Source organism: Eptatretus burgeri, chromosome 15, assembly GCF_056783735.1.
Source record: "Eptatretus burgeri isolate ZD-2024b chromosome 15, Ebu_testis_v1, whole genome shotgun sequence".
In the NCBI taxonomy this organism is placed as follows: Eukaryota; Metazoa; Chordata; class Myxini; order Myxiniformes; family Myxinidae; genus Eptatretus; species Eptatretus burgeri.
This window is the reverse complement of record NC_140975.1, coordinates 21,463,726-21,480,764: the sequence shown is the minus strand read 5'-3', so window position 1 is coordinate 21,480,764 and position 17,039 is coordinate 21,463,726. Positions and strand designations below refer to the sequence as shown.

The window sequence follows — 17,039 nt, the reverse complement described above, 5'->3', positions numbered from 1 at the left end:
GATGACTCAAGTGCCGCAGGTCGCACGCGCGCCTGGCGGTGCGGGACGAGGGCGCGCACCGCAGCACGGTCGCACCGGGAGCGAAGTGGCTTTCCAGAGGTGCTGGGGGTGTGGGGGTCCGCACCTGCGACAAATGTGCCCGTATAAGAACACCGTGTGTTTGCATTGTCACAAGGTGGGACATTTGAAGCGTGTGTCGGATGGCGGGGGCCTCCGTTGGGGTCTTGGATGACGAGGTGCGGGAGGACCCCAGTGACCTGGAGATCGGCCTGCAACCGGGGCATGGCGATGCCGGCGGGCCGGAGCAGGAGATGCAACCACGGTTGAGTCTGTTTTCCGTTGGTTCGGAGATGACGACGCCGTTCACGGTGGAGGTCGAGGTGAATGGCGAGCCGACCGTGTTTTGCGTGGACACCGGGGCTGCAGTGTCGGTCATGGGTGAACAGGCAGCTCGTGGTCTTCGCGGTGTTCGCCTGGTCAAGACGGCCTTGTCGCTGTACACGTACACCGGTGAAGCGATTGCACCGCTTGCGAGGGCCGACGTCTCGGTGCGCTACCGGGGTCGACGCGCCCGGCTCTCGGTGTTCGTGGTGCGAGGGGAGGGGCCCGCCCTTTTGGGTCGGGACTGGCTGGCGCACCTCGGGCTGGATCTCCGGTTCGTACCTCCAGGTGTGCCAGTGCTCTCTTCGATGCCTTCGTTGAGTACCGAGGGCGAGGTTCTGGCGGCGGGAGCCGCGTCGATGCAACGGGACCGGCCGTTCGTTGCTGCCTGCGGCGGTGATGTACGGTTCGGGAGCGGCGAGAGCCGTATCTGCTCTCGCAATGAGTTCCCGCGTTTCGGCAGCGTTAGTGAGGAAATGCGCGCCGGTGTTGGTCGGGCAGCTTCGACAGGTTGCGGTGAGCCCGTGGCATTAAAGGAAGTCGCGAGTCACAACATCGAGTCGACAACCAAGAGACGGACTTGTGATGTGGGTTGTGGGTTGCTGTTCATTGCATATTTGTTTTTCCTTGCTCTAGTGATGCAGTTTAACATTGTTGAAATAAATGCCAGCAGTTCCCGTGTGAGAGTGGGTTTGGCGGAGATCAATCAATGGGATTTGTATTATGATCAATGTGATGTGGTGGCTTTGGGAGCGGTGGTGGCGAATAAAAAGGTTGGGTTGGCCTTCCATTGTCCCGGGCCGTGGGTAGTTGCTTTGTCATGTGCTGGGATTTTATCAAAAGAACGCGCTGTATGGAAAAATGAGTTTGCAATGGTTCGAATGATGTTCGTAGTGATTTATAACGAGCCTATGATTGAAGTGTGGTTTAAATGGAATTGCTACCGTCTAACTGCCCTGTGGGTCTTGGAGATCGACTCGGAGCCAAGACTGGTGCGCTGGTCGGCGTTATCCCCACCTCTGGTTGCGGGCGCAGCTCTCTGTGTTCGCTCAAGGCCGTTTAGACGGGCGTTGGCGTCTCAACTGATTGTGATGCGTGGGTTGTTTTGGAGCATTGAGTGCGTCCAGCCAGCGGCGCTGTTCAGCGCCCCCAGCCAAGGTCGATCGAGGCTGGCGCTGGCGCCACGGCTTCCAGACAGCGGGCTTCCGGCCTCGGAATGTTTATCTACGTCGGGTCTGCCTGGGGGGAGTGGGCCGGAGGCGTTTGATGGTGCCGGGGGAGGTTTGCTCGGGAGATTGCCACGGCCTCGCCAAGGGCCATGTCAGCATGAGCCGCCTGGGGACGTTTCCACTGTGTAGGGCTGCTGTGCTTTTCGCCTTGCTGCTTCATATCGGTAACGCGGCCAGAGTTTGGGAGGTGCTGTGTGGCCGTGGCAGCTCCATGAGCTCGCTTTCACGCATTATATGATGTGATGTGCTGTTATACTTCGCTGTTTTCATTTTTTGTGCCTTGTCGACTATTATACCGTAGTCCTTCGTGTTGTTTATGCTTATTATGATGGTGATCATTTAATAATCATAGTTTTAGGAGGGAGGAGTTTGGTGTAGCCTGCGGGCATGCAGGGCGGGGCATGATGATGGGAGGAGGGGTCGGCGTGGTCATCGGGTCTGCAAGGGATATAAGGTGTGCGCGCCGCCTGAGACGTTGTAGTAATGCTGGAGTCGCCCGGCTCGTGAGTGTGCTGAATACGCAATAAAGGAGAGCCGCGGGCAAAGTACGCCCGCGCTCGCGCTTGTGCAACACAGCCCGGCTCGACTGTTCCCCCGCTCGTGTCTGCCTGCTAAGCATCTTCTATTCAGTACACCACAGTACCCACACCTATCCAACTGGCATGATGACATGTGAAGTCGCCACATATGAGGAAGAGAGAGTTTGGATGAGAAGATAGAAGTTGGTCCATGTTTTTGGATAGTGAGGTGTAGATGGAGTCATCACTGTTTGGTGGACGGTACAGCACATACGGTACAGCACATACGGTACGGTACGGTATATACGGCACATACGGATTATGTCTGATTTGTCAGTGGCAACCTGTATGGAAGGATCTGAAAGGTTTGAGCAAAGGCCCAGGATATTTGAGGTCCACACTGTTAATGAAGAGGGAGGGAGGAGGCTTTGGGTGCAGGGAGTGGGAGGGGAGGGGAGGACAAGGGACGAGGGGAGGAGGTAAGGAGGGTTGTTGAAAGAGTGTGGGGGATTGCAGAATAGCTGGGGGAGGGGCCGGAAGAGGAGGAGAAAAGGCTCTGTGATGCTGGGGGAGAGGAGGGACAAGGGAGGGGCAGAAGACAGTTGAGGATTTGAGGACGTGGAGTGAAGAGATGGAAGTGAGAGGACAGTGGAAGGAGGCAGCTTTGTGGATGAAAGGGTGGCAACTTTGAGAAGGGTGAGTGAGGGGGGGGTGAATGGTGGGAGAAAGGTGAGGGGGGAGTTTTTGAGAGAGGTGAGAGGGAGGCTTGGAGGGAGAAGAGTGTGATGGTTGCTTTGAGAGTGAGGGGTGAGAGGGGTAAGTTGGCACTGAAATTGGAAAGAAATGTGTCCAAGAGCCGCGTCCTAAAGGTTTTGTCTTCACAAGAAGAAGAAGAAGAAGAAGAAGAAGAAGAAGAAGAAGAAGAAGAAGAAGAAGAAGAAGAAGAAGAAGAAGAAGAAGAAGAAGAAGAAGAAGAACAACAACAACAACAACAACAACGCGGAGCTCTCTTCGAGCCTGCGTTCGCAATGCGACCCGGTTAAAAAAGAATGGTTTGTCGAAAACGAACATTCATAGCAAACTGATTTTTTTTAAGTTTTAGGTCAGAGATGGGATTAAACACTTTTCTTGATGGATGCAATAAAGGCAAATTCAGAGAATGGAGAGAAGAAACGCTGTAACAGTTGGATTGTTTCGGCAAGGTATGAAGGAAAGGTCGAATTGAGAGCAGTCTGTTTAAATCGTAGGAGACTCGTGAATTATGATACAGTAAAGAGTACCACATGTGTGAAAGAGGAAGATGAAGCATTTCAGGAGATCGTTTTTAATATTATTATTATTGTTTGAGAGAGTTTTCATCAGATTAGGTCATGGAAGTGTTGTAGAAAAAATTGTGAGGTGAATGGTGAAATTTGATCGATAAACACAGGGGGTGTAAACAGATCACGTGGTTATGGGAGAAGCATTTGGCTCTGGGAGGTGTATAGTCAAAAGTGAAATTATTTATTTTAAATAAGGATTGCGTAACATTGGAAAAGGGAAGGTTGAAGTCAAATCGTGGAAGTGTGTGATGAATTTGGACGGTAAATGCAGTGTGAAGCTGCTGGGTCGATGAAAAGTACCAGGAAGAGAGAAAGAGACACGTGGTTACAGGAGGTGGAGAGATCGAAAGGATTCAAGGAAGATTATTATTTTTGATGTATTTTTGAAGAACAGGTAAGATTCGGGAATGGAAGGTTGTAGATTGGAAGAAATCGTGAAGGTAATGGCTCAGTAGAATAAAGATGGTGTGCTGGCAGGAGGAGGAAGAAGAGGATGAAGATGAAGAAGAAGAAGAAGAAGAAGAAGAAGAAGGATCTAGACTTGTGAGTGTGCAAGGAGAAAGGTATTTTGTTTGTTTGTTTGTTTGTTTGTTTGTTTGTTTTTTTGTTTTTTTTGTTTTTTTTGTTTTTTTTGTTTTTTTTGTTTTTTGATGTAAGACAAGAAATAGAGTGTTTAGTTGGGAGGGATGGGGGACATTTGGGAAAGTGGAGAAGATATAAATTGAAGGTAATGGGGAGAAAATGCAAATAAACATGATCGTACACCGAGGGGAACGATGGGTAGGCCTCAAGCACCCGGTAAGACAAGGTCGACGAAAACTCACAGAATAGCACGATTTTTGAAACAAAACCGAACTTGGAACACACAGTAACATGTAGGTGAGAAAATAAACAGTTAAAACAGGACAAATAACGACCGGAAACTTAACTTTGAGATCGTCAGCAGAGAGCCCTGAAGGAGACCTGCCAACGCTCCAACCCCAGAACCGGAAGCCTTGACTTTGCATGTAAAAAAAAATCCTATTATGATACATCCATCAGTGTATGCTGTGAGTGGGCAGATTAACAAACATAACACTTGATGTAATCACGATGATGCTTGAAAAAACATTAAAACTTAGAGTTCTGTTTAATCTTGAGAAGTTTTGAGCTATAAGCCATCCTTTTGTTCTGAGAATACAGGACAGCACGATTCACAGCATGCTTGACCTGTGGATACTTGGATACAGCTTGTGGGCTCTTGGGGGTTAAAACCGACCTGCAGGTAAAACACCTGCATTGTGTTGCCGCACAAAATATCAAATAACTTTATCTGAATGACGATAACTTTTTGTTATCCACAAAGGGATCTTTTTCTAATGTTATGTTCACATGCATCATCCACAAGTGGGTTTTCCCTCTTTTGCTTATCTCCTTTCTCACACAAGGTGGTTAACTCAGCTTGATGTGGAGCTCTACGGGGGGTCGCAAGGTGAGTTATTTGACCCACTTCTCAGCTGATGACCCTGAAGCCGGCGAGCTGCAAATAACGACGCGGCACGATGGGTTGCTAAGAAACCACAGACGCCATCTGAAACAGTTAATTTTGGGAGGGTCCAGGTCCAAATCCCACTTTGCCTTCCCGGCAAATTAATCACCAATTGCACCGGAAAACGTGGGGAGAGGAATACTGTACTGTAAAGGGTGGAAACTTGTAATACCCTCTCCCACCTGGGGCGGTACTACACAATACATATTTCCATATAAAATTTGCGTTCCCCCCCCCCCCATTTCGCCTCCTGTCCCCAAGACCACTGGCAAAGGTAAAAACATCCCAATACACCACTCTAATTGGGGTCATGCTGATCCTGTGTTGCAAGCCTGGACGTAATCGGCTCAGAATTGTAGGAGTCGTGCGACAAACACACACTGGTCCTTTAACTTTTTAATGATTAAAAACCTCGTTTGGTTCTTTCTTTATTACTTAAAAATCGATATCATCACATAAAATAAAAAAATTCTGCTGCTGTGGACCTTTAAGTTTGATTTGAAAGCATCATTAAATAATGTCAGGTGGCATGAAAATGTGGAAACTTTGGAGGGGAGTGAATACTTTTGCAGGCCTCTGTAATTAGCTGGGCACTCAACCAATTTGGTGCCCCAATCAGTACGGTATCATGACTGTTGGACACGTGATCCGGCTGGGGATCTCCAATTGTTTGACCGTTATAGTGCATTGAGGTGACTCACTGGATTCTAATCAGAAAACTGGCGTGAACCGTGCGACTATAACACTGGTGTCAGGAGTGGGTTTTGGACCTGAGGTGTGAGAAATCACGCCTAAAGCAAGATTGCAGAGCGTGTGAATTGGCACGAAATTTCATTACATTTGGGGATCAAGGCAATCTGAATCAGGATGGCATCTTCTGGACGGATGCAACTGTGCCCTTGGTAAAGATGGAGGTCAAGGAACTTCTGGGGGGCATGGTCGTGTCATCTCCACTACTCAGTTGCCGTATAGACTCTGCCTCATTCCTGCAAGGTGCACGTGACCCTCCAGGTGCAAGAATCTGTGCAGGGAAAGTTGGCCGAGAGGCACGATCATGGTGTGGAGCTGGCGGTTGCCATACACAGGTACGTGGACACAAAAGACAATGGGTGTGAATGGGGAGGGGGTCCAGGTGATGAAGGTATGGATTGGGTCTCTCCTCATGGTCGTGTGTGTGTGTGCCTGGGTGTATGCGGCAACCAAGCTCCATGCATGAGCTGCCCAAACCCGTGCCCAAAGTCACGGCCTGGGTCACTGTGGTGGAAATGGAATGGTTAGAATGCAAACCGTGCACTTCAGGGCACGTTGAGCAGCTGCGCCGTGAAATTGAAGTTGGTTCCACAGGTGGGGAAAAAAATAGGAATGAATGAGTAGAGGTGAGCAGTGAACCTGGATTTGGGAGTTTCACCAGAAGGGTTTACATTAAAAAAAAAGGTTGCGTTTCATTTGAGAAAAAGGTGCAAAAACGGATCCCCTTAACTACAGATCCTCATCAGCAAGGTAATGGAATCGCAAGCAGGTCAAACACTTGGAATTTCTCTCAATCCAGAAAAATCTCACACTCACTGTCACTCTCTCTCTCCAAAAGGAACTGTCTGACAACCCCCTGCTGCTCCCACCATCCCCTGCTGATCTACTTTCTTAACAATCGTTTTGAAGAAGTTCAGTCACTCAAACTCCTGGGTCTCACTATCAGCAGCGATCTTTCTTGGGGAAACCACATTTCAAAGCTGGCCTCCAAAGCCAGTCACCAACCTTCCTTGGCACACGTGAGCATCCTCCATCATACACCACATGGCCAAAAGTAGGTGGACAACCCTTGTAATTAGTGGATTTGACTATTTCAGCCACACCCATTGTTGACAGGTGTATAAACTCAAGCACACATCCATGCAATCTCCATAGACAAACAATGGCAGTAGAATGGGCTGGACTGAAGAGCTCAGTGACTTTCAACATAGCACCGTCATGGAATGCCACCTTTCCAACAAGTCAGTTTATCAAATTTCTGCCCTGCTAGAGTTGCCCCGGTCAACTGTAAATGCTGTTATTGTGAAGTGAAAACTTCTAGGAGCAACAACAACTCAGCCGTGAAGTGGTAGGCCACACAAGCTCACAGAACAGAACTGCCTCGTGCTGAAGCGCGTAGCGCAGAAGAAATCATCTGTCGTTGGTTGCAACACTCACTCCTGAGTTCCAAAATCACTCTGGAAGCAACATCAGCATAAGCACTGTTCGTCGAGAGCTTCATGAAATGGGTTTCCATGGCCAAGCAGCCGCATCCAAGCCCAAGATCACCATGCACAATGCCAAGTGTCAGCTGGAGTGGTGTAAAGCTCACCGCCATTGGACTCTAGAGCAGTGTAAATGCGTTCTCTGGAGTGATGAATCACGCTTCACCATCTGGCGGTATGACTGACAAATCTCGGTTTGGTGGATGCCAGGAGAACGCTACCTGTCCGAATGCATAGTACCAACTGTAAAGTTTGGTGGAGGATGAATAATGGTCTGGGGCTGTTTTTCATGGTTTGGTTTCAGCTCCTTAGTTCCAGTGAAGGGAAATCTTAATGCTACAGCATATAATGACATTCTAGACGATTCTCTGCTTCCAACTTTGTGGCAACAGTTTGTGGAAGGCCCTTTCCTGTTTCAGCATGACAATCCCCCCATGCACAAAGCGAGGTCCATGCAGAAATGATTTGTTGAGATCAGTGTGAAAGAACTTGACTGGCCTGCACAGAGCCCTGACCTCAACCCCATCAAACACCTTTGGGATGAATTGGAACGCCGACTGCGAGCCAGACCTAATTGCCCCACATCAGTGCCCGACCTCACGAATGCTCTTGTGGCTGAATGGAAGCAAATCCACGCAGCAATGTTCCAACATCTCTCAAAACCCTTCTCAGAAGAGTGGAGGCTCTTGTAGCAGTAAAGGGGGGGGGGGGGACCAACTCCATATTAATGCCAATGATTTTGGAATGAGAAGTTGGATGAATAGGTGTCCACATACTTTTGGCCATGTAGTATACAAAGTCCTTCCTTGGAACTCCTGAACTCCTATCCACATGAAAGGCCTTCATCTGCAGCTTGATTGAATACTGCTCCCCACTTTGGGCTGGCACCCCTGCCTCACACTTCGCTCTGCTTGATGCTGTGGAAACCAAGGTCTTAAAGATTATTGTAATCTCCCACAATGAAGCTGAGGCTATAGGCCTGTCACTTTCCCGTTGCAGATAGGTAAGTGGGCTCTGTGTCTTATACTGCCTCCTTTCTAGTCTAGCACCATCTGCTCTTTCTGTGCTTTCCAACCCACCTCCATGGTTCCTGCAGAGTGCACATGGTCGTGCAGGTCCTCAACTTCAATAATTGCATTCGTCGAACTCTTGACTCCTTAAAACAACAGTGGTGCATCCTGATTGTGAGTGGTGGGGCAAAAGAATGTATCCATGTGGTGGATGGGGACTCGTAGGTTCCAGGTACAATCTGGCATCCTCACCAATCACAGTTAGAGGTGTATCATTAACCAGTAATAAGCCAAAAGGCTTCAAAGTCAGTAAGTGAATGGAACAGCGATGCGTTGCCCTGATGAGCCCCAAAAGGGGTGAGTTGATAATTTCACTTTTCCTCTGCTTGGTACAGATTTTGATCTCGATGTAACGGTATCATCACAGTATTTGTCCATGTTGGAGAACTTCAATAATCGTATGCAGTTAATGCAGCATATATATATATATATATATATATATATATATATATATATATATATATATATATATATATATACTTCTTTTTTTTCCACATCACAATGGTCACTGCTAGTCTGGGATCCACATGGCCAAAAAGGCTTTATTTTAGGATCGACCAGACACCTCTTTCTATACTTTACAGATCTCAATTTTATTTTTGGTTAATGTCCGTAGATTCAGAATCAACAGGCCTGCTCAGTCACCTATCTTGTGAAACCACAAGAATAGGGGTTTGAAGGTCGGTACCTCATCATAAAATAGGTATTTTCAACATCGCTTGTTCACCAAATAATGTCGACAACTACATAATACGTGAAGTTAACCAGCTGTTGTGAAACATACGTAAGAAATCTTATGTCCTCTTTCAGTTGGTGACCAAATATTTGACCTCTGATGACCTTGAGAGGGAAAACAAAGTCGTTTTAGTTGTAAAATCATCAAAATTGTTTATGAAACTTTCAAATTGTCTCGTTGAACAGTACTTACGTATGTAAGTATCATTCTAATGTAAGCTTAACGAATTGGTGGTATGAATCTCGAATGGTTGTCCATTTCATATATTTTCAGATCACCTCTTGAGGCAACTTAATGGATGATGTACGCAAGAGGAAACGACCTTAGACTGATAATTATCGTCGTTGCATCAAATGCCAGAAGTCACTGCCTGAGTCGCTACAAAAAGTTACCGTTAAAGGTCTCCCAGCACTCTCCGACGCAGTGGAGAACAGAACTGATGATGTGGCATTTAGGCTGCGAGAATAATTGAATGATGGAGGTGAACAATTTCTTGAGAAGGTCCCTGTATGTCACGTCAAGTGTCGAAATTCTTACACCAACAACAAAAATGCAGCAACAAACTCTGGAATCATCTCCTCGAGATCCATGCGTGGGTCATCTGCTCCTAAATTCATAGACCATATAAATCTGTGCTTCATCTGTGTGAAGGGTGAACATACACTGCTGGTTGTGAGCACAAATGATTGACGAAATGCGATATGGGAGCAAGCAAAGGCACTCGGTGATGACGATATGTTACACCGTTTCCAGGGATGTGGTGGCAATTGTGTTGACATGATTGCTAATGACTTCAAGTATCACAAGTCCTGTTTGTGTGCATATTTGACAAAGTTCCACCTACAAATGAAAGACACCTCTGATCTAGTAAATGATGATGCTCTGCAGTGGCTCACCTCTTACATATATGGTATCTCATCTGAAGATCCAAACAGTATTGTCTTTCTGAGGTCACGTCACGACAAATACAGGAGCTGGTTGTCCGAACGTGGTATAGTGAATGCCATTTTATACAGGTCGTCCATTCTCAATAAAATAATTGAAGACGACGACACAGACCTTTGGTTGAAAGGTCATGAGAGTACCACAAAAAGGGCAATCTTTCATAATTTGTTCATCAGATATGTCAATAGGTTATCTTCTAGCAAAGGTTGCCAGCCTGAAGAGGCAGATAGCCACAGAGAGTACCACCACCACAGGCACTGATCCTGAAAAGAACATTATCTTCTACCATTCTGCTAAATCATTGCAGAATGATGTCAAGGACACGACTGCAAAATTGAGAATCAGGAATCCAGAAGATGAGACATCGCTGTTTATGCATATATCAAACAATGCTGCATCTGAATGTGTTCCTGTGTCACTTCAATCATGTGGCCTGGATGATGAGTGATGCAACTCCAGAGCTGAATCAGTCAGACTTCAAAATGTAACTGAATGACAGAAATCGGGGAAAAAAGTCCTCAATCTGGCTCAATATATTTGTGCAGCAATTGCAGGTATCCCCACTCCAAAGCATATTGGCACAGCAATGTACATCTTGAAACAAAGCAGGAGGAAAGAAGTAGGCAAAATTTTGAACAGTTTTGGCAAAAGCATCAGCTATTAAGATAGCCAGAGATATATCGCTTCCACGGCACAGACTACTGAGGAGGACCAGGAACAACATGAGTTTGTGATGCCCACAAACCTTAAAGTTGGACTATTCACTCAATGGGCCATTTATAACTTGGTACTTCCATGAAGATTATCAGTGTGACCTCAACTTGTCTGGTGCGCATAGTTTGGTAAAATGCTTGTCGAGGGACAATTGGTTCCATCATGATATGAATAAATCACCCAGGCCTTCCATCCATCCATTGGGACCATACTCTGTGCAGAGCGTTGGTGCTGCCAAAGCAGTCTCCTGGGTTATTGGGCACAATCCTGGACGGGTGACCACTCCGACACAGGATACCAGCAAGCTGGTACTCATTTTGCCGACCTCGGAACGATGACAGACTGAGTCAACCCCACCTGGTATGAATTCAACTGTCAAGCAGGACTTGAATTCAGGACTCGAGGATCCCAAGCCCACCACTCCAGCCATTAAGCCAACACCAGGCATATACCCAGGCCTTAACTAGCCAAGAAAAATCACCATTACCAGTGTAACAATAGCAAGTGCAAAAGGAATTGCTGTTGTGCTGCTGCTGGTGTGAGATGTGTCGTTGCATGTAAATGTTGAGCGAATCCAAACAAGTGTGCTCGTATCATCGATGACGATGATGAAGATGAGTAAACTTGTTGATACATAGTACTGGTTGCACTGTTGAACTACTTTTACGTTGTAAAATTTGCTGTTCGACTGGATAATGGTCTGTTCCAACAACGAGCGATGCTGCAAGCCTTGCTTTGCCTGAGGTTCCGTCATATTTCACCCCGATGGGGAACCAGTCTTACATTGTTTAGAACATCCATTCTTACTTTGTTATACTTGTTACTTTGGTATCAATGTATGATAATGACATCAACTGTTGACGAAATGAATGTTCACAAGGTAAAATATGGAACAATAACAAGAACTGAACTGATAATTTGGGTTTCATAAAACAGTTTTAGTGATAAAACCGTTTCCTCTTGCACACATCATCCATTATGTTGCCGCAAGAGGTTATCTGAAAATCACTGAAATTGACAACCATTTGGCATTCGTACCAGTGATTCATTTGGCAAATATTAGAATAAAATTGAAACCGTTCAAATCGACAATTTAAGCTTCATAAACAATTCTGATGAATTTATGACTAAAATGACCTCATTTTTACCTCTAAAGGTCATTAGAGGTCAAATATTAGGTCGCCAACTGAAAGAGGATATAAGATTTGTTTTATGTTTCACAACAGCTGGTTATCTTCACATATTATGTAGTTGTAGCCATTATTTGGTGAACAAGCGATGCCGAAAATCACACCTATTTTATTTTTGGGTACCTACCCTCAAACCCCTATTCCGGTGTTTTCACAAGACAGATGGCTGAGCAGGCCTGTTGATTCTGAATCAACGGACATTAAACTAAAATAAAATTGTCACCTGCAAATTATAGGAAGAGGTGTCCGGTCCATCCCAGAATCCTGGGTTTGGATCCTGGACTATGCTAACCTGTCGTTTCACAAGTACAAAATGACTAAAAGCTGTATTACTATAACAAGAATTAGAACAGTACTCCGTAGAGTGCATAACTCCACCAGGCTGAACAGTTTATGTTTTGTATCCCACTGAGAGGCCGGATCTGCATCCAGACCTGAACCAAAATCGAATCGACTTGTTCTTCCTACACACCCTGGATACTTGCCTCCACCACCGAAGGTGAAGGAGGTTATGTTTTAACCCCTTTCTGTCTGTTTGTTGGGTCGCCGAAATAGGTGACCCTTATTGTCAGTAATTGTCTGTTTGTTTGGATGTTTGTTCGTTTGTCATCAGCATAATTGGTAGTAAACGTATGCGGATTTTGACCAAACTCGGGTGGTGGGTACATCTTATGACCTAGTGCTTTGGAAATTGTGATGGTTGCTAGGGACGCTTTGGTTCCCTAGAAACAACTGAAAAACCTTCAAAATCGGTACCGTTCACGCGAAATCAATTCCGAAAGCCATTATCCCACGTAGGGTTATGAAATTTGGCACGAATGATCGACAGGTGATGCTCTATCAAAAATATTCCGGTTTTTGTGATATATGGAATACTTTACCCGCAGTGCCCCCTACAATTAGGGTATGCGCAAAAATTGGCGAAAATTGAAGGTCCCCTAGCGACCAGGTGAGTGCATCGATACGAATGAAACTTTGCAGGTTCATGGTACTCAATGAGTACTACAACTTTGCCTCAGGACATATTGACCGATTTCGCTAAGGTCAGGGGTCAACGGTCAATTAGTGCAAAAATTGATAATATGCGAGAGCTGGAGATGCCTTTGCGCCAAATGCTACTCCTCCTAGGGTTATGGTCGGATGGTCATGAAAATTCACACTAATCGTCTGGAATACATTGTGTACAAACGATCGAGCCGGATTTTCGATTTAGATCTTTGTTCACCCACAGCACCCCCTCGAACTTTGGGGATTTCCGATTTCAAACCGCATTTTCGGTACTTTTCATTCAAATGGATACCGAGTAGTTATCAGTAGATGGAACTGGATGAGATTTGATATGCATAATCTTAAGGTGATTCCCTATCCGCTATATGACATCCATTTGGCTCTATATCTTATAGTTTCCATGCTCGGCGACCCATCGCCACCTACCGGCTTGTCTGTTTGTTTGTGTGCAGGATATCTCAAAAAGTTGTGGACATATTCGGATAAAATTTTGTGGACAGGCTTGGTGTGTGACAAGGGCGAACTGATTAGATTTTGGTGAAGATCCGAATCCGGATCCGACTACTAGAATTTTTTTTACTTGATTCGTCACCATTGAGAGGTCGGACCAAAAATGATATATAGCACGATATCTCAAAACGTTATGTACGGATTCGGATGAAACTTGGTGAACATGTTCGGTGTGTGGTAAGGACAAATTGATTTGATTTTGTTGAAAATCCGAATCTGGATCTGGATAAGAGAATTATTTAATTTGAAAGTGATTCTTCACCATTGAGACATTGGGCCAAAAATGATATAGCACTGTATAGCATGATATTTCAAAAATGTATTGGGCCCGATATGTTCTCGTGGATCAGGCATTGCGTGGCGGAGGTATGCGCTCTACCGAGCGCCCTTCTAGTTCAGGTGTTGTGATCACTTTCAGGTTCCAATTGTTTAGGCGATGGCTTTTTATTTGGTTAGGATTTCCATTGTCATCTTTTCTCTCTCATTTCCCATACTCACTTCTTTGTATCAGCCTATCAGCTTCCCAGGAAAGCAGAGGGAGGTTGGGTGAGGAGCTGTGATGGGAACTTGCACTGCAAATTATTTGAACAGATAAGTAACAGCCATTTTGTAACATGTTTTAAATGGGAAATGTCTTTATTGTGTTTATGATTCAATGGTAAACATCTCAGGCAAGGTGATTGTCCATACTGCCATCGGACAGGATGATGCAAAGCTAGTTCACTTACCTTCGAGCTGTCTTGTCTGAATTTGATTCCCGACCTGACTGTACACTGTCGGATTGGTGATTTGCAGGTAGGACGTCGCATCACAAATTGTGCCTAACGATGAACATTAGGCCAGGTGATCTGTCTGCTAACATTAGCTGGTGGACATTAAGAATCACAGGTTGTCTTTTGACGAGAAGAGAAGACGAATTGTCACCGGCACCCCAAACAAATTACAAATTTCTACTCTTACTTAAAGGGGGCACTGCACTTTCTGTGCTCCCAGCAATGATATCACCAGCAGACGCATAGCACACACAAAATGAATCAACCATGAGTGAGCAGTATTTCATATGAAAGTGGAAAATGCTTGAAAAAAAACACAAATAACCTTCACGTATAGACGTGATTATTTCAAAACAGTGAGGCCGTAAACACACAAGCGCTTCCCTAAATATGAGGGGACAAAAAGTTTTTCCTCCAAACCATGAAGGAACAATCATGCACTCCCGAAATTCGGCACAGCTGTTCGGCCTTTCCTGTTCATAGTTTCTGGCCAGCACAGCTGTTAGGCCTTTGCTGCACATACCTTCTGACCAAGTGTTAACACATTTCCCCCCTCTTCACTGGGTCAGTACGACATTACAACAGAAGCCAAATTTTGCCTCAAGGACCGTTTGAAAAAGGAAAGTATTTCTGACTCTACCTTGTACACAATAAATGTTTGAAAGCCTTGTTACAAGGGGGCCTTTGGTGTGTTATGCTTGTTTATGTTTTAACCAGCCATACAGTGGAGCCACAAGGTGTTCCGGTGTTTAAAGTTAAATTGTTGGAGACGGAATCGCCTAAGTCGTCCGAGTCACCCTGACTCGATTAGGGGGTCAAATGTGCGGAGATTCCTTGTAGATTTGGTGAGAAACGCAGTTGTAACGTGTCCGGCTTTGCTGTAATCGCAGGGAAAGGCACTGATCCGGCACCTGAGGGGGGTGTGTAGCATTAGGATTCTCATGTATGTAGTACTTGTGAATGTTTGTAGCTGTAAAGGAATGTGGGTAGAGTTTGAAACAGTAAACGGCTTACCTTGTGCAGTTTTTTCTTTGTTGCTTTGTGCAGCTTTGTTTGGCTGGAAGAGCATGAGAGTTAATTTATTTGAAAATCCTCACCACCAGGGGTAATTGATTAGGTGAGAGCTGATTGGTTATTCACTTCAATTACAGTTGATAGATGTGATTGGGACTTGAGAATTATATGTTAACTGCTATTTGCATTGCATGTGGTACATGTTTGGGAGCCTCGGTGGTTGTGCATTTCCCTCTACGTTGTCTCTGATGATGAAGCCAGTCCGGTACCTGAGTGGGGCAGAGTGTAGACCTGAACAAGAATAATATTGTGTTGTGGGCATGTACCATGTAGCAGCTGTCGAGGAACTTGGGTAGAGATTGAAACAGCTAAGGGTTATCTTGTGTAGTTTTTCTCGGTTGCAGCTTTCTTCAGCTAGAAGAGCGTTGTAGGAGTATATACAGGGTGTCAAAATTCTGGAATCAGAGGTTAATTGTTTTTTTGTTTTTTTTGAGGATATCACCTTTTAAAATGGATTACACAATGCAAGACAAAGCTGAATGGGTCATCTTACATGCCAGCGGTTTAAGCCAGATAGAAAGTGGTCAAGAATTCCATCACTGACATCAAACGAAGCCCATTCCTCAATATGGAACAGTGTCAAAGCCAATGAAACAATTTCGTGAAACTGGAAGTGTGGCAGATAAACCCCAAAACTAAAATACACAATTAATCTATGAGTCCTGAATATTGTTACACCCTGTATATATCGTAGCTGAAATATATGTATATATATATATATATATATATATATATATATATATATATATATATATATATATATATATATATAAATATATATTTTGTTGTTGTTGTTGTTGTTGTTGTGGGCCGGGGGTCGGGTGAGATCACTGGGGGGGGCAGGGGAAGCCATCTCGGGTTCCCACCAGACTCCCCGGGATCGCAGGCCGTTGCACACAGATAATTCCATGAACACCAATAATGCGGCGGGTTGCAAACCGACCGTGAACACCAATAACTCAACCATGTGACCTTGGGTCCTCTCTCTCGTTTATCGGGTCACCTAAAAAATAATCACATGATGTAATTACCGGGGGACATGCCCTCGGTATGCCTTGTGCGAACCAGATCATTTTACCGGATCAGATGTAGCCGAGCGACAGTGCCAAGGACGTACCGGCTAAAAGGAACAGATCGTTGGGAATAAAGTCCTGGCTCGGTTCGGATACGGACCATGCTGGATCAATGAAAGAAAAGACAAAAATGAGCTAGGAACATTTCTACTAATAATTTATTAACAGGCAAGTGAGGAAATATATGTGGCACAGTGAATGTAGTTTATTGTTTTGTGGAAGCGGAGAAAGGAAGAAAAGTGTGGTGCGACAATAATACAAGCAACTTTCAAAAGCAGACAGAGCAGAGTTATCCCGATGTAATTCTTCTACACTCTTAACTTAAACAAAGACAGGTGCCATGACACACACACATCCCGATGAAGAAGAGTTAATGATAAGAAAGAAGAGAGGAGATGAGGCGAACGGTCTCTTAATACCTTGCACGATTAACTGACCACGCCACCAATACGTTTTGGGGGGATGCTCCACTGGGCGATACCTCCCTAACAGCTGGCGCGTCATCTCCCGCTTCGTGGCATTTCGTGCAGCTAAGCGTCGATCCAGAGAATGGGGCACAACTGTCAGGCGTGAAGGAAGGCAGAGTCAGCAGGCGAATGGGCGGATTGTGGATCCCATGCCAGAGGGCAGGACAAGCTGACAGGAACGAAAAACTACTAGCAGATGGGGAGCGCACGAACGGCCCTGCGACCCGTCCCTTTATAGACCCTGTGGTGCGGGGTGGGGCGACGACC

At 45.5% G+C, this 17,039-nt stretch overlaps 1 protein-coding gene across 8 annotated transcripts in view; it reads right to left on the bottom strand.

Moving 5' to 3' along the window:
• The window catches only part of LOC147011705 (uncharacterized), a 55,107-nt gene that overhangs the window by 33,415 nt on the left and 4,653 nt on the right, over positions 1-17,039 (bottom strand). For 2 of the 8 annotated variants that reach the window (XM_085858211.1, XM_085858213.1), the window contains exons 2-3: positions 16,725-16,865; positions 16,350-16,409 (exon numbers count right to left, since the gene is read on the bottom strand). The exons of 4 other annotated variants lie outside the window; for them this stretch is intronic. In XM_085858211.1, the coding sequence (XP_085714337.1) occupies positions 16,350-16,409; positions 16,725-16,809 (145 nt within the window). In that variant the 5' untranslated portion in view covers positions 16,810-16,865. Of the gene's footprint in view, positions 1-16,349; positions 16,410-16,724; positions 17,007-17,039 lie in introns of those variants that run through there. 2 more of the 8 variants (XM_085858212.1, XM_085858214.1) reach the window with 2 other exon arrangements.